Here is a 27,648-nt window from a genome sequence, read left to right as displayed (position 1 = left end):
TCTTTCCAAAATATAAAATAGTGTTAAAAGGAAATTTCACAGTTAAGTATATTAAAGTACCAATGACAAAAGCTCTAAAAGCTACTATTGAACTTTGTTGGAACACAATGCACTATTGATTAGCTTTATGGACACAAAATGTAACACATTTGTGAATGTTATGTGCACTATGTGGAAAGACAGAATGGCCAGCACTACTAAACTCACAGCACAGCATCCTAATGACCCATGTGGCTAATTTTAAAGGTGACTAGGTAGAACTGGGCTCTATCCTGTGCCACTTTTGGATCCTATGCAATCATTAAGTATACTAAAATAATTGTATTTGTGTCATGTGGCCATGACCAAGTTAACAAGACCTGCAATTTAAATGAATCACTGGGATACCATGTAAAATTGTCCTTGCATCAAAGACTTCCACAAAAAAAAACAAAAAAAACAAAACAAACAAACAAAAAAAAAAAAACAAAAACAAAACAAACAAAAAAAAAAAACCAAAACCAGGATGCATCTACAAATACACTCCATTCTTAGACTTTGGGGAGAATTTTCATCTTCCACCTTTTTGCTCCAAATATTGCAAATTTTTTCTAACAGAAACCTCTTCAGCTTGTAGATATCCATATGCACCTTATTTCCCATTGCCAATCCACAGGGTGCTGCACAGATTTAGGCTCACTAACATGTGGTACTGTGGCTTACATCCTTTAACAGATCACACTTGACCATCCCTTCAATGTTGAGGCTTTGGCACCCTTTGAATCTCTTACGATATAGAGACAGATCTTGTTTTTAAATGGAAGCTGGAAAATGTAGTTATCCCCCTCAAAGAGTAGCTAACATTTCCCATCCAAAAATCACCTTTAATTATCATACCTCCAGTACTTCAAATACATTGTTTATAAGAACTAAATGAATTGTGTTATACTGTGTAACATTGCTTTTCAAACTCTTGAAGTCTTTTCTTCCCAGCCTCGTCTATTTGCATCTGACACTTAAATTTTGTGCTTTTTATTAACAGTGCATCTGTCCAGTTTGCTGTTCCTGTTTTGGTTTTTTTCCCAAGGGAAGGTGGGGAATAAAAAACTAAAAAAAAATCTTATTTCACAGCTTTCCCCCTTTTATTTCTGACCAAGACGATTTTTTTGTAATATTACTGTACAAGAAATATGTTTAAATCATCAGCATTTGATGAGGCTGGATGAGCCTTTCCCACTGGACTGCATAGCAGAATGGTGGGGCCATGTGACAGATAAGCAACCTTTCATCCCTAACTCTATATACTCCTTGCACAGAGTGTTAAACCAAAGCCATAATTATATTTTCTTCTCTTCAACTGACATGGGAACATTTTACTACTGATGTCCTGCTAAACAATATCAATCCAATAAATTAAAGTAGTTTTTTTGCTTATTTTACTAGTTGAGAATAAAGTTTTCCGAAAATGAAAGCAAGCTTACTCTTATAAAAATACACTGAAGTGTTCTGCAAAGAGACAGGGGGAATTCATCTTATCCAACAGATTGCTTAAATGAAAAAAAATGACCCATTACTAACAAGATTTTATTCTGGATGGCATGTGTTCATCTCTTCTATTCAGGTATAATACATCAGTCATCTTAGGAAGTCTTAATAAGGAGCTGCATTGTATTTCTTCAGCTGACCAAAACCAAACTGGTTAATTCCAGCTTTTTTCGAAGGTGATTCCAGCATACGAGTTCCTCAATACAGCAGACAGTATTAAATGTTGTCACTTTTTGCTGGATGTCCTGCTAAGACAAACAAAATATAGTCCAGCTAAACTGGGGCATTTCAGGGCTGAGCTCCTGTGGGCAGACTCTGGTGAGCAGACTGGCAGCTCCTACAGGAAACCCTTCCTCTGACCTGTACTCCTCCTGCCCAGCGCCCCTGAGGAGAACACCAGCGACTACTGCAGCTCGAGGTCATTCAAAGCATCATCTGACAGTCAAGTGCCATTAGTCCAAATTCATGACTTCTGCCATTAAGATTTTTTTAAATGTCTCTTTGCATGAGAATGGAGTGTTTCAGTGCCATGTAAATACTATTACTGACTTGCTTTCTCTTTAGCAAAGACTATAATGCTGTTTACTATGTGCTGTTGCCCTTTTTACCAAGATGGTCCAAGGGCTGGGATCTTTCAGGTCAGGTTCCCATTTGTAACTGTTACAAACACAAAAGAGATATTTTAGTTCAGAAAAATAAGGAAACTCCTTACTAAGCAACAAGATCATCATAAAGTTCCCTTTGCAGACCTTTAAACAGGTCTGCCCAGCTGTTGGAAGCAATTCTTTTGGAATTATTTTTCTCTTGCAAAGACAACTCTTTTAGTGCTTTTTCACAAAATCAATTTATTTTCCTCCTTCACAGCCTCCTCATTCTTCAGCTGGGATATTCCTAGCTCAAGGCCTTTCAAAGTCAAACAGCTAAGAAAGATGAGCTTAGTATTCCCTGAAGTGCAGAAAAACTGCACAAAAAAAAAAGGAAAACTGTATTTTCAAGTGCCAAAGAATATTTTTTTAAATTACTTTATGTGTTACCAAACAAGATGACTGTAACTTTTTCTGTGCACAACTTCATTTTGACTCTTTTCCATGGGTTTTAATGTATTTTGTACAAGTAGACTATCACTTACTACTCTGATGCATTAGTGAGAGTTCCTAAAGCCATATATTTCCACCATTTCAGGACCAATGTTCACAATGTCTTTTATACATTCTTGACTATCATTAGATTCCTCACAAAATGTCAATTAAAAAAAAATATATACAGTCTTACACCAAAACTGCAGTTGACCTGATGATAAAGAATTCCTGAGGGAAAATATCTCCTTATGCTAAATTGTTTTAAACCCTCTACCTGTGGCCATGTATTTCCTCACTGTTCTTCATCTGCTACCAGCCATGATCATGTGCCAAAACACAACAGAAGATTCAAGTGGGTACCTGCTCTTCACAACTCTTCACTTTTTGGCTAGCCTTACTAAGAAGTATTTGTGCCTCTGTTCCTTTGCTTTTCGTTATAATTTGCATTATGACTAACAGAGGATTGACCAATGCCACATACTTAACTATGATGTAACCATGTTCATGAAATACACTTGTGACACAATATTACATATTTTCTGAAGTAGGACATGAACTTGGAGAGAGGATGTAAGGAGTATTTGCATCTGAGCAGGGCCTACAAGGAGGGCAGTGCACTGAAACCAATCAGGGATCAAAGCTCATTCTGCACCTTCCACAAAAATACTACTGCTCTCCTTCTCTAAATGCATACAAGCTGAAGCTTTGATTCAGTGTGCCCTTAAAATTACACCATTATCTGTTCATTTACATTACAATTTCTTCCTTTGCAATTCTAAGATTAATTGCTCCTGTACAGCACCCATAGCTCCTCCTTCTATTCCCTCTTGTTTAACTTGGACGAAAATATTCTGACCTCCACCAAGCCTCATTAGCACTTCTTCAGCAATGTTCTCCAGCTATATCCTATTTGTTATGATCGAGACAAAAAGGCAAATTAATTTCAGAAAAAGAAATTGGAAGACACAAAAGAATGAAGGATGAACATCAGGGTCAGTTAATTTAACGGCAGCTTCAAAAATGATAAATGGGCAGAGCGGGCTCTGTTATGTTTTTCCAGGTTACTGCTTTAGAAAAGCTCATCTTTTTTCTTCCAAAACAAAAACTCCCAACTTTGATAGAAAAAGAGGTCTTAGAGTCTTAGGCCTTCTGTTTAGCTGCCAAATTTTGCTACAAGCCTTTACAGAGAAAGAACTATGAACAAAATAAATTAGATATTATTACAAAGCTGAAAACTTTTTTTAAGGGGTCACACATATTTCCAGTTTTCTTTATTGAAAAATAAACAATTGAACAAAGTGGAGATCTCATCAAACATTTTTTGAAGAGCAGCAATTAACGCTTTGGTGGTTATCAGTAATGAGTCAACATTTCCTTAAGAGAAGAAAAAACACCACCTGCCACTACAGTTAATTGTAATCTATGTCATATATATACAGGGCACAACCCAGATATCCCTGCAAACGGAAATGTGTAGGTGACCCCACCCCTGCAGAGACCCAATTGTCCCTGGGGATCCATTCACCCACGCTCATCCAGTTTGGGGGCTATGCTTCAATGCGCTGCTCTACAACAGACAACCAGAACCATCTCCTGTGTTTCATCTTGCAACACACTGACAGACATACTGGAAAAACATCCACATAAATTTAAATTTTAGATTTAAATTTAAGAAGAAGAAATCAAACCCAAAGCCATAATGAAATGCCCAATTCTGATCCCTGTAGTTGCTTAATTTCTTAGATTTGCCTCTGTATTCTGGCATTTGTTCACTAACTTCTAAAAAAAATAAGCATCTCTTTCTACATACATGACAAATACTCTTTTTACAACATCAAATATTTCATTAACACCATTTTAGAGCCAACATTTTGATTCCCATCAAGACTATGGAAAAACCATGTGGACTTTAGGAAATCTAGATTATAAACTCTGCCATAGCCAAACATCAATTACATCTACTTTTCAAATACCTATTTTAAAAAGTATTTGGCTAAATTTAATTAGGGCATTTATTTCATAGGAATGTGCTGGATCATATTTGAGGAAAACAGTATTTTGAAAATTGTTATCAAGTTTTGTATCCAATAACTTTTTTTTTGTCCTGACTGTTGGTTTTATCAGCTAATTAAAATAAAAGCTGAACTTCAGAAAGACAGGCATACCTCAAAGGGACCCAGTGCCCTATCTCACAGAAACGAGTTACTGTTCTGTCAGTAGCATGGCTCCAACTAAACTATTTCCATGCCTGACATATTGTGGCTTTGAAGGAAAAAGTGACCCAGTAGAAACTACACAGTATTTTCTTCCCTTCACCTTCAGTTTAAGAGGTGCTTCAGAGCTGCTCCATTTACCCTCTATCAGACATTAAGACTCACACTTCCCTCCTGAGAAGGTTAGCATGAGAGGCAAAGCCCCCAAGAAGCAGAAGATCGGTTACAACACAGAGATAACTGATCTCAGGCTGAGCACCCAGGAGCACACACAGATTAATTACATGGAGCCTCAGTCCTTGCTGCACTGCACGGGAGGGCCAGCACAAGCAAAGTACAGTACCTGTCATCTTGTCCCAGATCCTCACTGTCTGGCATTTCAGATGTAAAAGGGAATTCTCAGTCTCTCTCTACCAATCTAGATAATCCAGGCAATGATCTTCTGGTCTGTTTTGTGTTTTAGGAGCCACCAGCCAGGCACCTGTGCTGCTCTCCGCCAGGAAGAATGCTCCTTGCTCAGAGAGCAAATGTTTACAAGACATCCTAAGAGCTGCTGGTCTTGAATGAAGTTCAGAGCGGTCGCCTTTGATTGGCCGTGGCTATAAATAAACAAGTCGTGACTCACCTCACACACTATGACAGGGTGTTTAGTAGCAAGCACGGTCAAAAGCCAAACAGTTTGTTTTCCTTCTGGTCATGTGAGGGAGAATCACCACCCATTTAGTACTTTTATTTTTCTGCTTCTACTGGAAATCTTCCTCAATATCTCCCATTTTTCTCAGGTGTAAGCAGCAACCCAAATGATGAGAAGCTAAATCACTCAAACTTCAATAAAGTGAAAGGCTTGAAAATATGACAGCAAAGAGTTTATTCTTAAAACCATAAAAAATCCTTTTTTTCCTCCCTGCAAAGCATCAGTCACAAGCTGTCAGAAGAAGCCAAATTATTCTCCAATGACTACATTCACAGATGAAAAAAATCCACAAAAACTTAGTAATTCTTTTTAATAAGGAATAAGAAGACAAGTTTTCAACAATGATTAATTGCATTGCATTTAAGTTCTGATTCTAATCTCATCTGCCACAACTAATCTTAGACAGGAATACTAGAACATTGTGCTGAAAGAGTCCTCAAAAACTAAAGTATGCTGGCAGGAGGAAGCTTTCTGCCAAAATACTTTGATTGCTTCTGTGAAGGTGAATTGAATATGGATTTCCTCCTACGGCTTTTCCTCCTATTGCTGCATGCATGACAAGGATTCTGTCACTCCAGCTACACCAGCTACGTCTCTATTAATTTTCAACACCCCCGCAACCTTATCTATGCTGGTGAAGCTTTATCACACAGCCCAAGACTCCAAGGATCCCTATGTCTGTCATTCCGCACGTGGCTCAGCACTGCTCCTTCACACAGCTCCCTTCCTTCACTGAACAGGCTGACCTGTTGTTCTTAATATATTTTCAAATCCACATTATATCCAGAGACCTTCACGTAAGAAATCTCTTTTCCTAGGAAGGAACCCAGCAAGATTTACACCTGCCTGTCCTGCATGAGACAGTAAGAATTGTCCTGGGGATGTCACATCTTAAAAATAAATTAAAAAAAAAATAAAAGCAAAGCTGGAGCAAAGGTATGGCATGTTGCCATGTATCTTTGATTTGCTAAGCTATATATGGTACACTGTGAGTAATGCATAATTTCTGTAAAGCTGCTTAACTTTTAGAACGACAAAGGATTCTACCCTTTCTTCTTTTTTTCATATAAATTTCTTCAAAAGGACTAGTAAGATCTAAAAAAAACAGGAGTAAAGTTCTCTGACTAAATTATGTAATGCAATATATAAATAAGCATTAATAAATGTTATGCCTACAACCAAGACTTTCCATGGTCACCGATACCTCCACACTCCAATGTAATAATCTTTTCTTTTCTTTTCTTTTCTTTTCTTTTCTTTTCTTTTCTTTTCTTTTCTTTTCTTTTCTTTTCTTTTCTTTTCTTTTCTTTTCCTTTCCTTTTCTTTTTTCTTTCCTTTTTTCTTTTCTTACTTCTGATAGTTATAGATGAAATAATTAAAAGTTGAATTTCTTCAAGTTTAATCTGAAACAATAGAGCTGCTAAATTCAAAAATCTTAATTAATGAAATGATTCTGTGTAACAGTTTCATCTTCAGATTGAAGTTGTGATGTCTTCTAATTAGAAAATGAAGCAAAAGAAGTAACTGAAATCTGCAAACACGAAGGAGCATCATTCAAAATTTAAATGTAGCATCAAAAATGAAAGCAAACAAATCTGAACCCCTTATGCAACTTGGGCTGCTTCAGTTTCCATGCACTGCAATATACTCTTACACAACCACCTAAATTTACTATGTCAAATGCCTTTTTATATATTCCATTTTAATGCTGATGATCACACTCAGAAGCTGAAAAGCTTTCAGTATCAAGTCTATCCCTGTATTTCAGCCTTAGAACTTGATGTACTTTAAACTCCTCAAGTGCAACTTTGGACTGTTCATTTCTTGGTCACACTCTGTACCCAGAACTTATTGCTACAGCAGAAAAACTGTTTACTTTTACAATTCCTTACAACTCTTTCCAGCTCACACTGAGGCAAGGAGGATAATATCACCTTATTTACTTATTCATAAGGAAGACCTGGAAAAATTAGGTTCAAAAATGTCTACTAAATGAGTACCTATATAAAATGTCAAGGACCTGTTAGGTTGGAATTAGAGCATTTATAAAACACTTCAGTACTCTAGAATTGAAGTGGTATTCTAGTGGTATCACTGCTCATCACTTTTGAAAATCATACTTGACAACAGCATGAGTGCATAATTAGTGGAACTGCAATCACACTGAAGTATTTTGCTTGATATCACAAAGACTATCTAGAAAAATCATCTCTTTTTTTTTATCATTCTGAATTCTTCTGCACCCAAGGGAATTGGAGTTTGTATTGGCCCTTCTGGAGGTTTCCTGCAGAACAGGTTCCAGATTATTTCACAGCAGCATGAGATGGACTGACCTCTCCAAGAACACTTGGGTGGAAGCAGCAGGTAAACAGAAGTATTGTACTGAATCAGGCCAAAGGGCTTTGGCATCTTTTATTGTGTCCAAAAGGAACAGCCAAGGAAAAAATACATTGCTTCCTTCTACAGATAGTCTTCCAGACTCCAGCTTGTGGAGATTTGTGCCACCAGTGATGCCTATTTTTTAGCTCTAAGTGGATTTCTATCCTATGGTGACACCTACAACATCTTGTGGCAAGAGCATCTGCAGGTTAACTGCATACTATTTGGGAACAAAAAACCAGCAAACCCCCACCCAATACTGTTTGCTCTAGTCTAGCCACTTCAACTGGCTTCCAAGATGTTTTATACTGGAACATGCAGATGACAGTTAACTCTCTTCAGCTTTTCACAATGACTTTTTGTTTTTGCAGACCATTATAGTTTTGGGGTTTTTTTGATGGGACTGCAAAATTGAAAGACAAAGCTGTTTAGAAAAGAGTTTACCATTTTTTATCATTGCTAAAAATCAGTTTTAAACTTCTCTAATATTGAAAACTCAGAGCAAGTAGAAATGACAGAATGAGGAAGGAAAGTATTTTCCTACCCATGTTATTTTTCAAGGAGATCCTTATTTCCTTGCTTAGCTGCAGCTAAGCTGTGTATTAACTGCACTGGAATTGAGTCACTCTTCTCTGTCCTTCTAAGTTCCTTCTTGCCACTTTTGAGGCCTCAACTTACATGACTAATCTGTGCTTCTCTGAGCAACTTCTTTGTCTGAGCTGCTACATTCCAGCCTTGCCATGTCCCTCTCAGTTCTTGCAGCGTGTTCTGAAATTCTCCCTCCCCTTGGCTCTGATGGTTCTTCAACAGAAAGAACAACCCTTCCACCTTACACTGAATTCCTCCTCCTTGTGCTATTACTTCTGAAAGGAAAATGGGAGCCCTTGGTATCGTAATCAAGAGGAAGAAGATTGTATCTACAATATCCTCCTCTTGGTCAGCTCATTCAGCTTTGAAAGCCCTATTTTGCTCACCTGTTTCATTCATGTAAGCTCTTGCATGCCCTCAGACATCCTCACTATTCTTTTGTAAATTCTTCCTGTGTTTACCATAACCAATTTAAGGTAGGAGAGACCAGAAATGTAGCTATTCCCAGTGAGAGCATACTATTATTTACACATGTTGGCCTCTTTTCTGAGTTGTTCCTCATGCTCTGTTGGCTGTCATTACCACATTTTTACACAGAGCTTTCCAGAGTACCTGATCTTTATGTTACTTCGATAACTTTAAGAATAAATTCTTCTTACTTCTGCTTCTCTCCATTATCCTGTTTTCCACTATGCTGACCTCATCTAGACCATTCTGAAAACTTCCTTGAGAGCTGTTGAGTAACAGCTCTTTACTGTCAAATATGAAAACACCCCAAAAGATGTGCTGGTATGTAGATCAGATTGACAGTCTGCCTGACATATTGCTTTACCAGGGAATCTTATCAGTTTTGCTTGTTGAGTATAGATTTGGACTGAACATGTACCATAATTATCAAGTAAATGGCCTTTTCCCCAAATAGTATTGATACTTATGCAAAATTTTCCTTTTACCAGCAGGCACCAAAGATTGCACAAGTCTTCAGCAGAAGAAGGGAAATAAAACCTATATTCTTGCTAGAGACAAGGAAGCAGCCTCACTGAAAAGCTAAAAAGGATTGGAAATAGTGTCAGATACATTGTTTTACACACTCAAGATAGATACTGATGATGCTCAAGCGTTTTAGGAGGTAGGTGGTGTGTCCCACCGAGGCTGCAAGCTTTCAAAGGTTTTAATTAATCAGCCTGTGGCATACTTTAGCCAGACAACCAGCTCCAGAACTAGTCACAACCACTGCTGCCTTCTATGTCTCTCCTCATCTAAAACGAAACACAGTGCTTTCAATGTATAACCCTGTTCTAATTATTCAGCTATGAATGAGTCTCACTTCCAATAATGTGAATGAAAAAAAAAATTATATCTAATCTACATATATATATATATATATATATATAACCCCACTCCCAAAAGAACATCTAGTTTAGTTTGCATTTTCAGAAGTAATGGAAAAGTCTAGCATTTTACTTTTTTTTACTTTAAGTAGATGGTTTGTACTGATGTTATCTTCAGCAAAAGCATGGGTTTAAAAATAACCATTATTGTCAAATACATATTTAGGATGAAAATTAAGGTGTAATGACTTTTAAGACTTTTAATGCTATTGAAAAAAAATCATATTATTAACATACATGAAGTCCCCCAAAATGGACTGTTTCCCCTCTTTTTCAATTTAGGAAACTGAATAAAATGATCATATTTGTGTGTGTGTGCAGGCATGCGTACACTTATATATTTATAAGCACACACATATGCAAGTATCTGTTTTACCATATTTCATCTTTTTGATGGGTGTGCCTGATTTTCCCATATTTTCAACCAAAATTTGCTAAAAGTTTCCTGTCCCGATTCTTCTATGTAAAGCTGAATTCAAACTGCAAATACTTATTATATTTACTTAACTTTGAGGTCTCTCCATACACTGTGAGATAAACAAAGGAAGCTGGTTTTAAAAGAGAAAGAACCTTTCATACAAGCATAAATTAAAAACCCTCAAACTGGACCTGCTGAACCCGCTCAGTTCTTTGCTGGGGTATTATACCAAGTGTAACCACAAGCAGTAAGCAGTGTGCTAAAAAAGATGAGACACCTGTTACACACAAAACATAGTCTGGCATTTAGCTGTACCAAGGCTCAAGATTGGAAAAAAAAAAAAAAAGAAAAAAAACAACCTTTCAACAGTTGAAGACCAATAAAAACAAAGAATAAAAGTGCTCAGGAAAATTTTTCTTTCTTCATGGAATTCTGCATTTTGTGCAGGATTCTTATTTGTACCTGGATGAAATAATTCATTGTTAAACATTTTTAAGATCACAAGCTGCATTTTCAGAAAAAAACACCCCAAACAAAAAGCATTCCCTTTTGACAAAAAAAAAGTAGTGCGACATTCAAAAAGCTCAACAAGATACCACATGCAAGAAATATTCACTGGGCAGAACAAAGCACATGAATATGTATTTTTAGAGAATCATAAAAATTGAGTATGAAAGCAGACTGACTATATCAACAGACACCAAAACCTGAGCAACAATGAATTGTCACTATGAAGTTTAAGTGTTTCTCACAAAGCACACATAATAATGCTCCCTGGTGCATGACAGTATTTCCAAGTTTCAAACACAAGCAGAAAAAGGAGTTAAAGGAAGTAAGAGACACTTCAACTGCAGTTTTAAAAGCAGATTATTACATTTTAGTCACATGAAGACAGCAAATCTTGCTGTTTACAAATATGACAGATCATGCTGGATTTGTGTGACAAACAGAAAGTAGCTGGAGACAGAAGGTAGATCTTACCACTAAGGGTGAAAATCTCAACTGCTCTGTGACTTTTTGGCCATGGAATCTTGTTAAACAGCTATAAAAGAAACAAATATTTGGAGGGAAAAAAAAAAAGACTAAACAAAAACCCTAAACCCACATAGCAATGATCTCAACCATTTCTGAAGATAACGGAGTATTTTTTCAAAATTTTCAAGAAACCTTTCACATATTGTTTCATGAAATTATTTGATTTATTATACTGCATTTCTACAAAGGTATTAGTTTTCTCCTAGTTCTCACGATCTGTAATTCAGTCAAGTCATATTAAAATGCATTTTTTTTTCCCTAGGCATACATGCTACTCAAGATTCTGAGTAGCCCTGCCCATCTCCCTGTCTCTTTGTTTGTAGCACTCTGAATCTGTTTCTTCTCAGCAGTTGTTTTCTTTTCCTACTGACAAAACGAACTGTATGAAAGGCAGACCATACAGCAAGATACTCAGACCACATGCTGAGTGCACCTATGTCTAAAAGATGTTGCTGGTATGCTCACAATTTGCTTAGATGACACACCATTACTTCAATGCTGCAATCATCCTATGAACATGAGGAGAGGAGCCAGTTTTCCACCTATTTATATAATTTATTCTTTGGTGCAGCATAAGAAAATCTCTCCAGAGAGAGATTAGTGCAACTGCAAGCCATAACTAGATCCAAGTCCAGGTCACCAGTTCTGAATTAGACCTTAGAAGCTTAAGGATGAATAACTGCAGGACTTCAAGTACATTATAATGTAAGCACAGCACACAGTTATATATCATTCCTCATTTTCACTGACACCAACCCTATTCTCCCGTCCCAGCACAAAGAGCCAAAGTTTTGATTGATATTCAGAATTGCTAGCCAAACATTTTTATAGTAGGTATGATTCATTTTGATTCTTTAAGCTTCACAGCCTTTTTCAATGCCTGTATACTGGAAGTGAGACAGATGACTAAATGACTGCAAATTTATCAACTTACTAGCATCAACTTATCTATTTGTTTGCTTACTATGAGACCAGACATGAACTCTCCAGTGTTTACATGTCCGATGATAAAATTGCATTCATATTCTCTCCTTTAAAAAGAGCTTTTTTCATTAGAATTGTCCTTCTTCAGTCTCAGTGAGATAGTTTATAAAACTGTGCAGCTGTGGCAAAAGAAAAGATTATTAGATTATCACTAACATGACTCAGTTTCGAGGCCATATTTTCACATGATGGAGAAACTGGTAATCTGAATGCTACATCTGTATGCTACTTTCCAACTCCAACACTTGTAACAGCAGGTTAGCAAATCTGATATACTATATGAAAAACAGTAACATGCACATTTATATAAGCAAATTTTTAAGTATTTACAAACTAAAATCAGGGAGAAAATGTCAGAATGCATGCCACTTTAGAATGCACGTATTTGTGTATGCTGATGAATCGGATGGTTTAAAAAAAAAATAGGACCCTGTCACCACAGTTCATATTACGTTTTTACCTCACATTATAGCCCTACCAGCTGAAGAGAGAAAACAGACATAAACTTCTTAAATGCTAACATCAAAACTTAAAGAAAATAGTTCTACCTAGTATCCCTTGTGACAACATAGAAGGGCAAGATAGGTAATAATGAGAAGCATCAGCAAGAAATACATTATATAAAGCAGCAGTATGTTTCACACGATGGCAATTTATACACATACACAATTAGAAGCTGGGTAAGATGGTAAATTCTGAGTGCACTGATTAAAACAAAGCTAACTTGATCCTGAAGTGACTGGGTAAACCAATTTCTTCACAGAGCTTCTCTAAAGTAAATACTTGTCAAGCCCAACCATTCTGCTCTTTTAATATCTAGCCCTCCATGAAACATGTGCAAATTTAAAGCAATGGGAGGCCAACGCAACACGACACAGCTCCATGGAAAAGGCAGAGAGGCAGCCAAGACTGCAAGAGAGAACTCAGCTCTCCCACAACCACACCCACCCCCAAAAAAACTACAGTCAAGTGGCGCCTGGGCTAGTAGAGTCAAGAAGGGTTTAGAAGAGGGATGATGATTAATGAGGACCTGCAGCCTGACCCATTTGTCAGCAAGGGCACCTGCTGAGCTGCGGCTGAGAGGAATCCCCCGAGCTGGCCAGGCGAGCGCTGCCAGAGCGCTCAGCCAGAAGGGCAGAGCACCCGATAACCTTCACCCTGCCTGGAGAGGGTGCCAGGACCCAGGGCATTCTCCTCAGGGGCTGGAAGAACCCCTGGGAAGCCAAAACTCACTTCAGTTAGCTAGGCTTTTGTCCCAGAGACAAATTTGCCATTCCCTACTCCTTTACTATTAATTTTTATTTAAATTCAGGGCATTTCAGAAGGTGGTTTAGAACACAGGAATAGACCATTTGTATTATACAGCACAACAGCCGCTCCTCTCATTGCTAAAACTGCCTTTTCCCTCATCTTTAAAGGGACATCAAAAAATGTATAAAGAATCCTTTTTCATTAAGCTGTATGAAATACATTTTAAAAGTACAATTTGCTGCTAGAAGACTGAAAAATTAAGCTTTCAATTTAGAAGTTACTTATTTATAGATTTGTACATATCTATATAAATCTGTAAAACACGTAATATTTTATCACAGCTTTTGCTTTTTCCTTGAGAATCTTGAATAAAAATAATTGAACCCATCTCCCTGGATGTTCTTACAGATGTTCCTATAAAGAAGAGAAGTAGGAGGATGGAAAAAACCCCTCTCAACTCAGATTTTTACTTTAATGCAGTGAGGTGATTTTTCATATCAAAAAAACCACAAAAAAAAAAACCCTAAATAAAAACCAAAATAAAATAAACCCACCCAAAATATTTTATTTGGGAAACATTCAGAGCACTTTAAATACATAATTTTTCAACTGTTTTTCAGGTAACCTCCAGTGCTTTTTGCCTCCTTTCAGTGACTAAGAAAGACTCAAAAGACTAATTTCCATCTGCTAAAAGTCATTTGTTATAAAAGAAAAGCACCTCTTCAATATGTCTTGAGTTTGATTACTGATTGAAGAAGTAAGTATTCTCCAAGATACATCTGCAGGGATTTTGGTTAAAGTATTTGAAACTTTAACCAAAAAATTCTATTTATGTGTCATTTTCAGAAACTTCTGTTTCTGTGTATCATCATATTGAGTTTCTAGCTGAATTCCCACACTTTGAGACTTTGATTATTATAAAAAAATATCTGATTCAGCTAACCAGTTAGGACAGAAGTTGTCAAGGTACGCATTCTAAGAAAATTGTCTGCTTATGCTGAATACAATGGCAACACCTTGTACAGTCCTGACATGAGAACTTCATACATAATTGTTCAAACACATCTCAGTTTGTGTTCTAAGGCAAGCTATATGTGTTTTTTTAAAGATCAGACATGCAAACCTCAGATTAATTGTTGCTCTGATTAATTATATTACTCTGATCTCATGCCTAAATGTACAAAAGCGTGATGTTAAGGTACACATTGACCTTGCAACTTCCTTGGAATGTGATGGTAGCAACAGACACTCCATCTAAAACTGAGCAACAGCTATCTCACGTGCCCTTCTCAGATTTCTCAGAGTTTAACATTTATATACAATTCATATACAAATGCAGATATAAATAGCTACATTTATTTCAGTCTTACTGTGTCACTTAACTGAATAAAAAGTCAATGTTTGGGTATTACCACGACCAGCTAGACTGGGCCTGCCAAAGGCCCATCTAGCCCTGTGCCCTGTCTTTAACTCTGGCCAAAACTGAATACTTGGGGACACCTAAGCAACAGAATAAAAGTATGGGATAATGCATAATGATAGCTCCATAAAATACAATAGAGCTTCCAACAATTTGCAGCTTGGGGACTTCCAAAGTCAGAGTCGTGATTTTCTATTTAAAAGCCTTCAGTTAATTTTCTTTTAAAAAACTGTCCTGTAATTTATATTTAAAATCCATGTATAGTTCTAATATTCACAACAATCATGTGTCAAGGATTTCTGAAACTTATTACATATTTTTAATTTTCCTCACCTTTCTGCCTGCTATTTTGATGCCTTCTCATTCCAGAAGTGAGAGAGAAAGCATGTTCTGTGCGGTATTTTGAGAGACCTCTATTGTATTTCTCTTTAATTATTCATTTTCTCTTTTTAAAAGACCTACCTTATTTACTTGTTCTTTATAAGGAAATAGTTCTGTGTATTTTTTCTACCTTGTTGCTGTGCTCTGGATTATTTTTTCTCCTGTACTGTTTTCTGAAAGGTAGGAGATCAGTCCCACACAGAGTATTAAGGATTTGGACCTACAATAGGTTTATGAGAGTGGCATGTGACTGTCATTGCTTTTTCCCTTCATGTCTTTTTTACTGATACTTAACAGTAGATTTAGTCTGTTGACCAATGCTGGTTTTGTGTGACCACATCTTATTCATGAGTGGTTACAGTCACCTTCAGACACTATTATTTTATATGTGAATTTGGTACTGGTATTTCTGCAGAACTTCACAGTTATCTACTGAATTTCAGACGCTATTTTACTGAGAAAGAATCCTGTAACGATCTTCTGAAATTCTTCATAATTGGTCCTTGTCTTAATTTTCTTGAATAATTTGGTACCTGGTCATCCCACTACTCACTGCCTTTTTAAATCCCTTATGAATACATTTGTCAGAATAGCTCCAGCACAAATAGCAGATTTTTTTTTCACTATGAAATTCTCTTTAGCATTACCTCTCACTATGAACTGACCTACAGTAACCTCAATGGCCACAACTACATCAGTGATCTATTAATCATACTACTAATCCAAGCACTCGGTAAAAAAAGGCTGAACTTCTGAAAGAGGAGCTAGGGAAAATCTAAGCTAGGGAAAATCTAAGCTAGGGAAAGGAAATGTGTGTCATATGGTGCTGTGGCCATAACATACACGTTCTCCCATGGTTGACATGGGAGAACGTGGTTTTCTGCTACAGCAAATATTTATCTCTGAAAATTTTAATTAAACTGGCCACCTTAATATGTCTGATCATCTGTATTCATGGAGTGCCCTGCAGAATACGAGCATATGTTACTTTCTGCTTCCCTTAGTGTAAAAATAAAATATTTACAGCTGTCTAGAATTTATCTTCAGTGTTATTTAGACTCTAAAACATTTGGTATAATAATTTTAAAAGTGTTAAAAGCATGAATATATATTTAGTAGTAAATATGTAGCATCTCTTATGTCAATAAGAAATAAGAGACGAAAAGGAGACTTGGAAGGAATATCGTGATGTTTGCTGAAAAACAGCTGAGCTGTTTTACTCAACTGTATGTTGAAACACCTAAAGGAGTATAATATGTTATTCTGCTGATAGGCTCACATGCTTCAACAAAACTGTGCCAGGACATTCCTTCCTAAATTAGTGACTAATCAGATGCTGGGCTGGGAAGCACACCCTCACATGTTACTACCACTCAGACGTCTGCAGCATTAAAAAACAAAAAACAAAAAAAAACCCCAACTACAACTATATGTTCTTGCGTCCCCTATAAATAATTTCCATCATGCGTTTTGTAATCTAATGCTTGCATTTGGCAAACCAGATGCAATTAAAGGTCAAAACCTGACTACTATAGAAAGTACCTGACTACTCTACTACTTCTGATCTTTCTCATGACTATTACCATTCTAAATATTCTAAGCAAAGATGTCCTCCTCCCTCCATACCAATAACTAGTATATATTTCTAAATACTAGTATATATTTTTTGTTTCATTGATCACAAAAGTTTCTTGCTTCTTTTATCAAGTTCTCAAATTAATCAAAATTGCTTGCTTCTTTTTCTTTCTTATTACCCTCAGATTTCCATTGTCCTTTAAAAATTGCTTAGAATTTGAAAACTTGACAGAAATTAAGTCAATAGGCTTTTAGAAGACCAGCACTTTTTTTGTTGTTTTTGCGGAACAAACCCTACTCCTTAAAAAAAGTATGTATATAGCAAAAGCAGCATTTCTGCCTACAGGAAACAGTTAATACAGGGCAATATTAAAAGAGGATAAAAGCTACTTGTATTTTCAGGAGAAATACATTTTTTTCTCATGTTTAGCAGAAGACATTCCATTTGCTTTTCATGTAGTCTTTAATGATAATATAAAAGTACAGAATATGGTTAACCTTGCTACCTATTTTTATGGAGCTTTTAATCAACCATCATTAGCCTTACATTTAAGAGAAGCCATTCCAAAATGAAACAGTCCCATTTTCTTCTTAATCCTAAAGGAGTCTCTCTATTTAAGGTAACACTGGGGGCTCCCTAAATGCTATAGTTTATAAATACCCTTTAAGATGACAAGTCAAATGACTTCAGGATTGCAAGTTATCTCTCACAGTTGTTCAACTGTTAAAATGGAAAGTGGTAAGAATAGAATAAAAACACCGATGGCAAAAATATTACATGTGCAATGGAACAAACATAGCGCACAGGACATGACCATTTTAACGTTACTCTTTTCACTTAAATTTACTCTCTACCCTTTGAAAAGGTCAGCTTTGTGAATTTCTCTCCCGATGAGCAATTTGAGGTCTGTCACTCCATTCACACTCATCAAAAATGCAATCATCCTTTATTTACGATCAGTCTGGTACTTGTTGCAACAATATTGTTCTAGTTTAAGTACTAAGTTGATGCAATCCACCTAATTCTATAATAATCTACATTTTAAAATACATAAAAAATGCAAAAAATAGCAACATTACGTTTGCAAGCAAAACGAATCTCTGAGGCAGGCAAACACATCCAGCAGCTCTGTGGCAATCCAACAGGCTGCTTCCGGACTAGGCAGTAGTTACATTTATTTTATGGTGTAAGCCTACAAAGAGGTAGAAAAAGGATCTTTCAGCTGTTTGTCAGGTTATGTTCTCTTTTGCAATGCTTGGTACTAAAAAAGTACTATTGCCTGTTAACCAATTCAAACTTACAAACACAATGTGCAGCTAAGGTCTGACTGTCTAGACATCTAACTGTGTCTGCCTAAGCTCTTTGAAGTCTTTGAACTAGAAGAGAGAGCCTTGCTAACTCGGAGAATTGCCCTAGAAAACAGATGTCCTTAACAAGGAATTGACTTTTGCCAGTTTATGCTGTCTGCAAAGCCTTGGAGTACAGTATCTCCACTTGAAGACTGCACTCTGGTCAGTAATTTAGTGTCAGTTCTGCTGTATTGATATGAAGCGACTTCTGCATAATCACAAATTACAAGACACATAAATTCCCACCAAAAATTAGAAAATCCCGGAACATGGAATATTTGTTCATAAATCTTTATGTATTAGGGATAAATATTGAGGGTGAGACCTGACAGAGGCAGTGACCAGTTGTTCTGTTCAAAATGATGTGACTGAATCCAAGTCATCTCCTTTCCCTTTCTGAGCTGGTTGGGAAGGCTGTTGCCACCCGTCAAGAGGCAGTTCTTGTAACTTGAACCTAGTAAGTTCAACACATGAGTTAAAGTACATGACATTACTTTTTGGCTGACATTTTGTAAGACTATGTCCAAGTCTCTTGGAGCCTTCAAATGGAAGGATCTTTACTTAAGATATGAGGGGTCTTTGTCACTTTCTACTGCATACACTCAATTCCAAGTTTCACTTTCTTATTGACAACATACCTGTCAATCACACCCCTGGACAGGTTCTCCTGTAATGCTACTTAGGCTGGCAACCAAATTAAGAGTGTATCCTTCTACACCCTGCGCTGAAGCATTCTATTTATATCAACAATTTGTAAATAGAAACCAAAACCCAAAGCAAAGTATTTATGCTGAAAGTGCAGTAATATTCACAACTGACAACAATATGTAAATGTGCCTGCCATACTGACAATTTCCAAGCAACTTTGAAAAAAAAAAAAAGGGGAAAGAATAACAGATGCCATGGTTGGCATAAAAAAGCTGACCTGCTCAAGAACAGCCAGAAAACAACATTTCATTAGATTCAGGAAGTAACCAGATATTGCCCTTTTAATTCATTTGATACTCTCTGTGGGGTGTTGCACTCCACAACAAGATTAATTGCTTGCTTCACAAGAAGTCACTGAAAACAGAAAAAGTAATCTGAGATGGATGGTACCAGCACAATTCCTCTGCAGTTTTTCAGATAGATTTTTCTCTACAGAGATGTTCACAGACTTAAGTCTGTGAAGTCCCATGAAGATGGGATAGGCAAGGATTTTAAGAGAAGCTTGTAGCTTTCAATATATGACCAAAGTGTGGCCCACATCTCAAAACAGAAATGAGTATGGTTTATTTTCCCTGTAATTAAGATTTTTAAAGTTTTAGCTCAGTTGGTAAAAAATACTGGTGTCAATATTGCTGTAGAAGTAAGAAATATGAAAGTATTAAAAAGTGAAGGATACCTCCAGACTCTCTTGCTGAAAGCTGGGAAAACTTGCCAAGCAGCAGGTGACCACAGCTGTTTGCAGACACAAGTCTGCAAATTCAAATGCAGCACTTGCCATCCTTGCTGTTGTCTAAGATGGAAGAGTAGATCTAAACACTCCTTACTGAGAAAGCGCAAAGCTGAGACAGGGACAAGTGGTATGGGGGAGCTTCAGAGTAGCACTAATTCTTTTAGCAATTTTCTCCTTGTGAATCCCTTGTTTGTTTCTCCACTCACCTGCCTCTGTGCCATTGCCATTTTCTGTATTCACTTTATAACTTTCCTTTCAACTCCATCAATTTTAAGAAGTTCTTTTACTTTCAAAGTGCTAGGAAAAAACTGAACTAAAAAAACCCTCAAATACCTTCAATTCTACGAATCTTCTACCTAATATTTGGTTAGTGCTGTGACCAAAATAAACATTCTATCATTACAATAAACACAGTGACAAAAAAAAAAAAAAAAAAGATGTGAGAAAGCTGAGATGATGGCAGGCAGCAGAGGGGAGGGTGCATTTTTTCCCCAGTGATGACAATATGGGTGGCACATGACATGCCAGTGAGTATGTCAGAACTGGGTCAGCTCAGAATTAGCAGCTCAGGTTGTCCACAATGGGCAAATCCACCTGCCTGTGCTCACAGATGCCTTTAACAGAACTGCATTTTAGACAAAGGGGATCCTGGAGCAAAACACTCACAAATAACTGAACAGTGACTGCAGCTCCATACTTAAAAATATCAAACATGGAATAGAGCTGGCTTTACTATATGTTGAAAATTGCTGAAGAAAAAATGCGCTATCGTTAAACAAAAAAATGACGAACAAAGGCTGTGTATCCATCCTCCTCCCATCACCACAGGCTATGATCACATTTTCCAACTGAGTGTAGCAGTTCATTTTTACCAATGTGTAACAAAGGAAATTAACTACTGAGCCACTTTTGCACAGGTTGCAGCACACCATGCAGTTTGCACAGACTGCACTTATGTCAGGTATTTATTTCACACATCTAATCATGGATGCAGAATTATTATTTTGTAATACTTTCATGAACAAATTATTACAAAATTTAAAAAAAGAAGTATTTAAAACTTAACTTATTTAAGTATAGTAAAAATACACATCTCACAGTACCCAGATGAACTTTTTTCTCAGCATGGAGGCAAACTGGCAAAATCACAGAACCATTTAGTTTGAAAAAGGCTTTCAAGATTATCCAGTCCAACCACAAAGCTAGATATAAGGATCTTTTGAAACCTCCACATAAAATTGCCTTATGTTTTTTCATGAAATTAATCCTTCTGGCTTAACAGAGGAATAATATTTGTTTATCCCTGAGAAGATACAACCAGAACACACACACACACACCCCAAAAGGCTTTGAAACAATATGCTTAGAAATTATAACTGAAATCACCTGTTTGTGAGATTAGCAAGACCAAAAAACAACTGTCAAATCAGACTGTGTGAGGTGCTCTTTTGAAGCTTAAAATTTTAATTAAATATTTGTGTAAGAACACTTCTGTTACCAGAACAGAAGAAAAAAATTTCCCAGAAGGACACTACAATAGTCTTCCAAATGATTCCTTTGTATCTCAGTACTGGAACCCCAAAATAAACAATATGAAATGCTTTCAGAGCTCTCTACATAGAACTAAAAATTTAAAACAATTCTGAATAATTTTGCTTACAACTAGCCAGTGGGGGTACAGGAAAGGACAGGATTGTGGGACAAAGAAGTAGAGTAATAAATTTCTCTAGGAATTACAGTTTATGAAGTAAAACAACAAAAAAAGGGCTATCCGAGCAATTTTAGATCAACTGCTCTCACTTGGATATTAGAAAGACACTGAGCAAGTAAGTAACAAAGCTAAGAAGCTGTTAAAGCAGTCAAGGAGGATTATTCAGCATCCAAAAAAAGTAAAAAGAATTTCTTTTTAAAAAGTACACAGCCTGTCTGGAAGATGAAAGCATACATCTCAACTGCTACAATGCTTTTGAAATTCTGCTATATGACACTTAAAAGCAAACTGGAAAAAAAACCACCATATATGCAAACCCCATAACTTCACATTTAATTGAAAAGTTATACCAAAGGGCAAGTGCCTTGTTATTTGAGACTGGTATGTCCTTAACATTTTCATTCAGTATTTGCCTTAATTCTTCAGATGAGTGAGTTGCAGTAGCCCAGAAAGTGTGGCAGACACAGCAAAGGACAGAATCAGGGTTCAAAATATATAGCAGCTCAGATTGAGAAGTGGCATAAAATCAACTATCCTGACTCATCAGGAACTTGCTTTAGTTGACAAGGCAAGTGCATAAATGCAAAAGGGGAAACAACTTATTAAACAAGCAGTGCAGTGGAAAAGGACAATGTTTCTACTTGAGTTATTTACAAGTTCTTAGGAAAAAAAAAACAACTATGCCTGAGATGCATTCACAAGACATTTACCATACACAGCACCAGTCATGTCTTTTACCTGATACTGCTAAGTGTTTACTGATGTTGCTCAGTTTGAGCATCATGCTCAGAGCAATACAGATACTGACACATGAATAATGCCATTTTCTGTAAATATAACTGGGTTAGAATATATTCTTGTATAAAACCAGTTAAAGTAGCTCCAGTACAATTCTGCTGGTCCTTTGTTTCTGCCCTTGCTTCTTCAGAAGTTGCACTTCTTGCAGCTAAGATAATGTTTTACCTTTATGTTTAACTAATAGGGACAGAAGACAAGCAAGGCTTACAGAAAGAGGAATGCAGTATTCTTTTTGTAATTGTAAAGAAACGTGACAATTCCAACACTTTCTCCTCTTTGTGCATCCTCCGTAATGAAAGGTGAGCTGAGCTTCTGGGGACAAGGAAGAGAGGAAAATGCCTCGTGATGGCTAAGACAGAATTGAGATACAACCAAATTACTAGAGAACCACAGAGAGTAGGCTTGACTTCAAAAGTTTGCAAACCACTCTATGTGAGAAGATGTTGGTTATGTGCACTACATATAATTTCTGGCAAATATAAGAAAAATAACAAACCCAACAAGCCAACTATATCTACCAGTGAGATACATGGCACCTATAAATGCTGTGAACATCCCTCATTTCCCCTCCCCTTAAAGAAAAAAGAACCAACCAACCACCAAACTTTTCCTGCAATTGGATAGAAAAAGGTATTAAACAGTTTTCAGACTAAGTGTGACACTTTTGCCAAAGTTACAGCATTTCTACTGAATTATTGGTTTTTGCTCCTGTAAGAAAAACTTTACCAGTATGTTTATCATGTATCAATATAAAGCAAACAAACCCAGCAGAATACATTACTTGGAAAGGTAGCTAACAACTTGGAAATAACTAGCCAGAAAGAAGAAATAAGGTCACATAATCTTAAAAAAAAAAAAAGAACCAAAAAAATGAAGCATCAAGAGGTTTTTGCAATGTAGACAATTCTTTCTGCAATCTGCAGAAGGTTTGATCATTCATGTGTAAAGTGCCTTTAGAAAAAACCCCCCAGACATACTGCTGCCTATGTGAGTTGTAGCAACAGATTCTATAAAACAAAGGACAATTACAATCTGGTATTTGAACAGTAAAGTGGTTACTGAAAAAGTATAGGTTTAGGCTGCAAATAAAACTCAATTTCCATTTGCTTTCCACAGGTATGTATTCACTTCCTGAAGGACTGCAACAGCTTTTCTATATTAAGAACATTTGGGAGAACCATATTTGAAGCAGAATTGTTTGATGTATGTTATCCAGCCATCTATATCTTCCAACACAAACTCATACAAATATATGAGGCGAAATGAACAGAATAGCAACCACTATGTAATACCAAGGCTGGAAGTCTTTGAATACTCCAGATGCCTTCATACTACATTGAAATAACTGAAGAAGCAAATATTTGCTCTCTGGAGCCTATTTCTATCTATTTATCTGTTGGACTATAATCTGCCCTCTGCCTTGCTGTAGGTCAACAGGAAGTATTTTCTTCAGTCTGTTACCAGATTGTGCAGTTGTGTAGGGCCATGTGAGGAATGGATCCTGTCTGGATGACCAAAGCAAGACAAAGAGACTGTGCAACAGAAACTGGAACTGATGGTGCTGTGCTTTGGTACTGACTGGCCCACATGACTGCCCTTGGCTCACATTACATTTTTTCCTATCTGTAACATCAAGGAAATGGATTAACAAGTGTATAACAGAAACACTTCTGCTACAGCCTTGATCTTGTTGGAGTTCCTAATGGAAAAAGACCTCTTATTTCCTAATCCACTCATCTGCAAAGAAATCTCTTTGCGACACCCTGAAGGACAGGACTTTTATTCTGAGATACAGTGAAGCAGCACATCCTTGGTGTCTCAAGAGTGATCTGAATACACAATCATACTGTGCCTGAGACTCATTTCAGAGAAATTCTACATACACAAAGAGGTAAATAAACCAAGTCCCCGTGCCCTGCAGTTATTAGCTGTGGATTGATATTCCTGTGTTTTGTACCAAGAGTGCAAGAGTCAGTTTCTTATTGTAGCCACAAGCAGCAGTCAATGGCATCTCCAAAACAGACAGGACTTCAGATCAACAGGGAACAATGACACAAGGGTTGTAAACAACCTTACTTGTCTCACCACCCTAGGCTTCCTGTCTATATTCAAGGGAAACAAACAGTCACCATTAAGACACAATACACCTGACCCACCTACAGACATTTGTTTGGGAAGAGGTAGATCAGGATATATATCTCAAGAAGTATTTCAAATGTTTCTCCATTGATCATGAAATCAGACTAAGCAGACTACGTCAGAAATATTTAGGCACATGACTTGCAGATTGTCTTAAGCAAACCCAGCAGGCAAAACATATGTAAATCAGAGGTATGTAAAGCCTCTGACATAATAAACAAAGCATGGTAATTAGATGAAAGGGGCAACTGTCTCATTTATATTTAGGGACAACACAAAGAGTTTTTTTCATTGCTCTCAGTGACATATTAGGAATAATTTTGCACAATTGCGTTACGGAGTTATTAGAGTTATGGAGTTATTAGAGTCAGAAGATTATTTTTTCTTCTTCTTGGAAAAAAGCCCAATAGCCACACATTACATGAAATCTGTCAAGCTCTGAATGATGCTAGCTCAGAATATTGTTCTTCAGAGCGCACTGACCATTGTAATGCATACAAATGTCTATGAGCTGGGCTGATGCAAGTGTGAAACCAGTGTAGATCAAAAGATGAATTCAGATCTGGAAAAGCTATGACCTGAATTTGAAGCTGATCTGTCACATCAGCTGACCCAGAAATGGATGCTGTTACCTACCAAACAGTAACGCTCGCCTGCAAGTGGGCATCAATTTTGATGGCTCTGGGAGTCCACAAGTATCACCACAGCTAACTCTCATAAAAGGAATCCACAAAGAAGGGACTGGAGGAGGGAGGAGGACTGGTGAGAAACAGGAATATCCTGGGCTTAGAAATAACCTCTGTGTGTCAGTTTGTAAGCTTCTATCAGTGAAGGCTATTATTTCAGAAATATCTCAGTCAGCTAACTACCGAGCTTCAGGAGCACTTCAATATTAACCATGGTTTTCAACATCAAGTCCTAAAGTGCTTCAATAAAGACAACTGCCCATTAAAATCTTCCACCAAGAAGTGTCCTTTTTCTCTTGCAAATGTTACTGTTTCTTCTAGGGAATTCCAAATCTTCATTGACCCAAACACACGAGCAGCAGTGGATTAGACATGCTGTTCATGGTGCTGCACGCTTATTTTTTCCTCCTCTCGGGAACAGAGGAGAAAATGTGCTTTGGGAATAAAAAAAAACTTTATTTCAACCTACAGGGCCAGGAGAACCCTTTCAGGATTTATTTTCATAGTCTAAAGGATTATATCCACAACATTCAACGTTCAATAATACAGTAAGTACTACACACCTACTGCAGTCTGTGGCTGAAGCAGCCATTAGTGCAGTAGGGAGCTTAACACCATGACTGGTCAGGCAAGGCTCTTCCCAGAAGTCCCAGGTAGCTTTGATCTGAGAAAATGATAAAACATAACAGGGGACTGAAAACAAGCTATGCAGAGCTGCTTGTCCTCAGAGCATTAACTCCTTTTTTACTGGCTTATTATTTTCAGTCACTCTCTGATGGCCTTTTAAAAGGACTGTTGCTCAGTCCCTTCTCAGGCTGCAACTAGGGTTTTTTAGGCTTGCTATAAAATAATAATTCTGCATTAATATTAATTTCATCTTCTTAAGTTTGACCACTCAAGAAATGAAGGTGTGCTATAATTCCTGTGGATATTCTAATACATCTACTGACTTAAACATAACACCGCACTGACTAGACAAGCTCCAGATTTCAAAGAAATCTCTCTAGGATAGGAAGAAATAAAACAGCTTTATAATAAGGAAGAGTAATTTAACAAGTGACCTTTTCCAGTGCTCCTTTAAAAGCTGTCACCCATTTTTAAAAAAGGCAAGATACCTTTACAGCAGTTCCTCAGAAACAGAACTAGAGTTGGGGGAAAAAATGTGCTAAAATGCTACCATTCCTAAGGAAGGTTTAGCTTATCTTCAGTTTGAAATTTTAAAATTAAAATAGTACTAAATGACTCCATTAGAAATACAATCACAGGTCTCTTACATAGACACATTTTACATGTGAGACAACAAGCATTCTGCATTTAAGTTATGGCCATGAAAAAAGTAATGCTATGCTTGTTTTGACTAGTCAGCAATGTTCAACAAAGATGAAGGAGGACCAAAAACAAGTGCCACAAATTAACAGCATTTTCATTGAAGTACTTCAGTCTCTGATACTTGGAATGTACATGCAGCAGACAAAATACACAATGCATGTGAATATTGAAAAAATGCAAGTTTCAGAACAGTCACAATCATTAATTCACCCTCCACCTACCAAAAGTTTACCATTTCACTATAAAACTCATCAGAAATCAGTGCCACCATTTATGAAACATTCGACTATGCTGGTGATTGACTGATACTAATTTTCAAAACCAGAATGACACAACAAAAAGGTAGGGCAGGAAACGAGTCTGTTCTGATAATTTTGGTACCACCTACATCTGTTTCAATAAACCAAACTGAGTGTGGCAGTTCTGTCAGGCACTAGAATTGGTCAGTTCTGCAGTTAAACCATTAAAATAGCTCTTAGCACATTTTTGGCGGATGCCAACTAGCACTTGCCAAAGCAATCCAGAGGAATTTCAAAGCTGGCACAGACTAGAAATTCTTTCCTGCCTGCACACAGCCATTCTGCATGGACCTTAAGGCAGTTACAAACTACAGATGCAGGGCTGTAGGGCCATCATGCCAAAGAAAAATCATGCACACATTTTATTTATTAGAATAGACATTTATTAAATAGGCATTGTCTCTCACTGAAAGTATCACAGATCTACCACATTTTTTTCTCTGCAAGTTATTTAAGAGCCAGTGATTCTTTGCTGGATATGGGGATATATTTGTCACATCTTGCTCATATATGATAACATGAAAACAGCTTTTCATATCCAATTTTGAGTAAAATGAAAAGGAACCATGCACCCAGCCTCAACATTTTACAGAGTTCTTTCAATTTCAATACAATCAACAGGCACATTTATAGGAGCATTCAGAAAAAGAAAAGCCCACCGACAGTGCAAACAAATGCAAAGTCATTTTGTGAAATTATAAAAGCTATAAATGAAAGGCTGGGTGCACCAGTTGAAATTTCATTTCGGTTAAACAGCGTCTCTTAAAGCTGCCTTAAGGCAGAGGACTGTGAAGTGTCTAAAGGAATATCTATTTATCTATTTTTAGGGAAGGCACACAAGAGCCAGAGAACTGCAAACCACTAAACACTCATCTCTGCTCTGTGCAAACTGTCAGGAAAACTAACAAAGGGCATGCATGCCTGTCCCAATGTAAGCTGTAAAGGACATCGTATCTCAAACCTTCC

At 37.0% G+C, this 27,648-nt stretch overlaps 1 protein-coding gene across 2 annotated transcripts in view; it reads right to left on the bottom strand.

Annotated features, from left to right (window-relative positions):
- Positions 1–27,648, bottom strand: part of RETREG1 (reticulophagy regulator 1) — a 64,514-nt gene that overhangs the window by 18,057 nt on the left and 18,809 nt on the right. The window contains exon 1 of one of the 2 annotated variants that reach the window (XM_036404438.2): positions 5,160–7,890. The exons of the other annotated variant lie outside the window; for it this stretch is intronic. Coding sequence (XP_036260331.1) covers positions 5,160–5,194 — 35 coding nt within the window. The 5' untranslated portion in view covers positions 5,195–7,890. Of the gene's footprint in view, positions 1–5,159; positions 7,891–27,648 lie in introns of those variants that run through there. 2 annotated transcript variants of the gene reach the window in all.

Source organism: Molothrus ater, chromosome 1, assembly GCF_012460135.2.
Source record: "Molothrus ater isolate BHLD 08-10-18 breed brown headed cowbird chromosome 1, BPBGC_Mater_1.1, whole genome shotgun sequence".
Lineage (NCBI taxonomy): Eukaryota > Metazoa > Chordata > Aves > Passeriformes > Icteridae > Molothrus > Molothrus ater.
The sequence above is the reverse complement of the archived record's forward strand: the minus strand, read 5'-3'. Positions and strand labels throughout refer to the sequence as shown.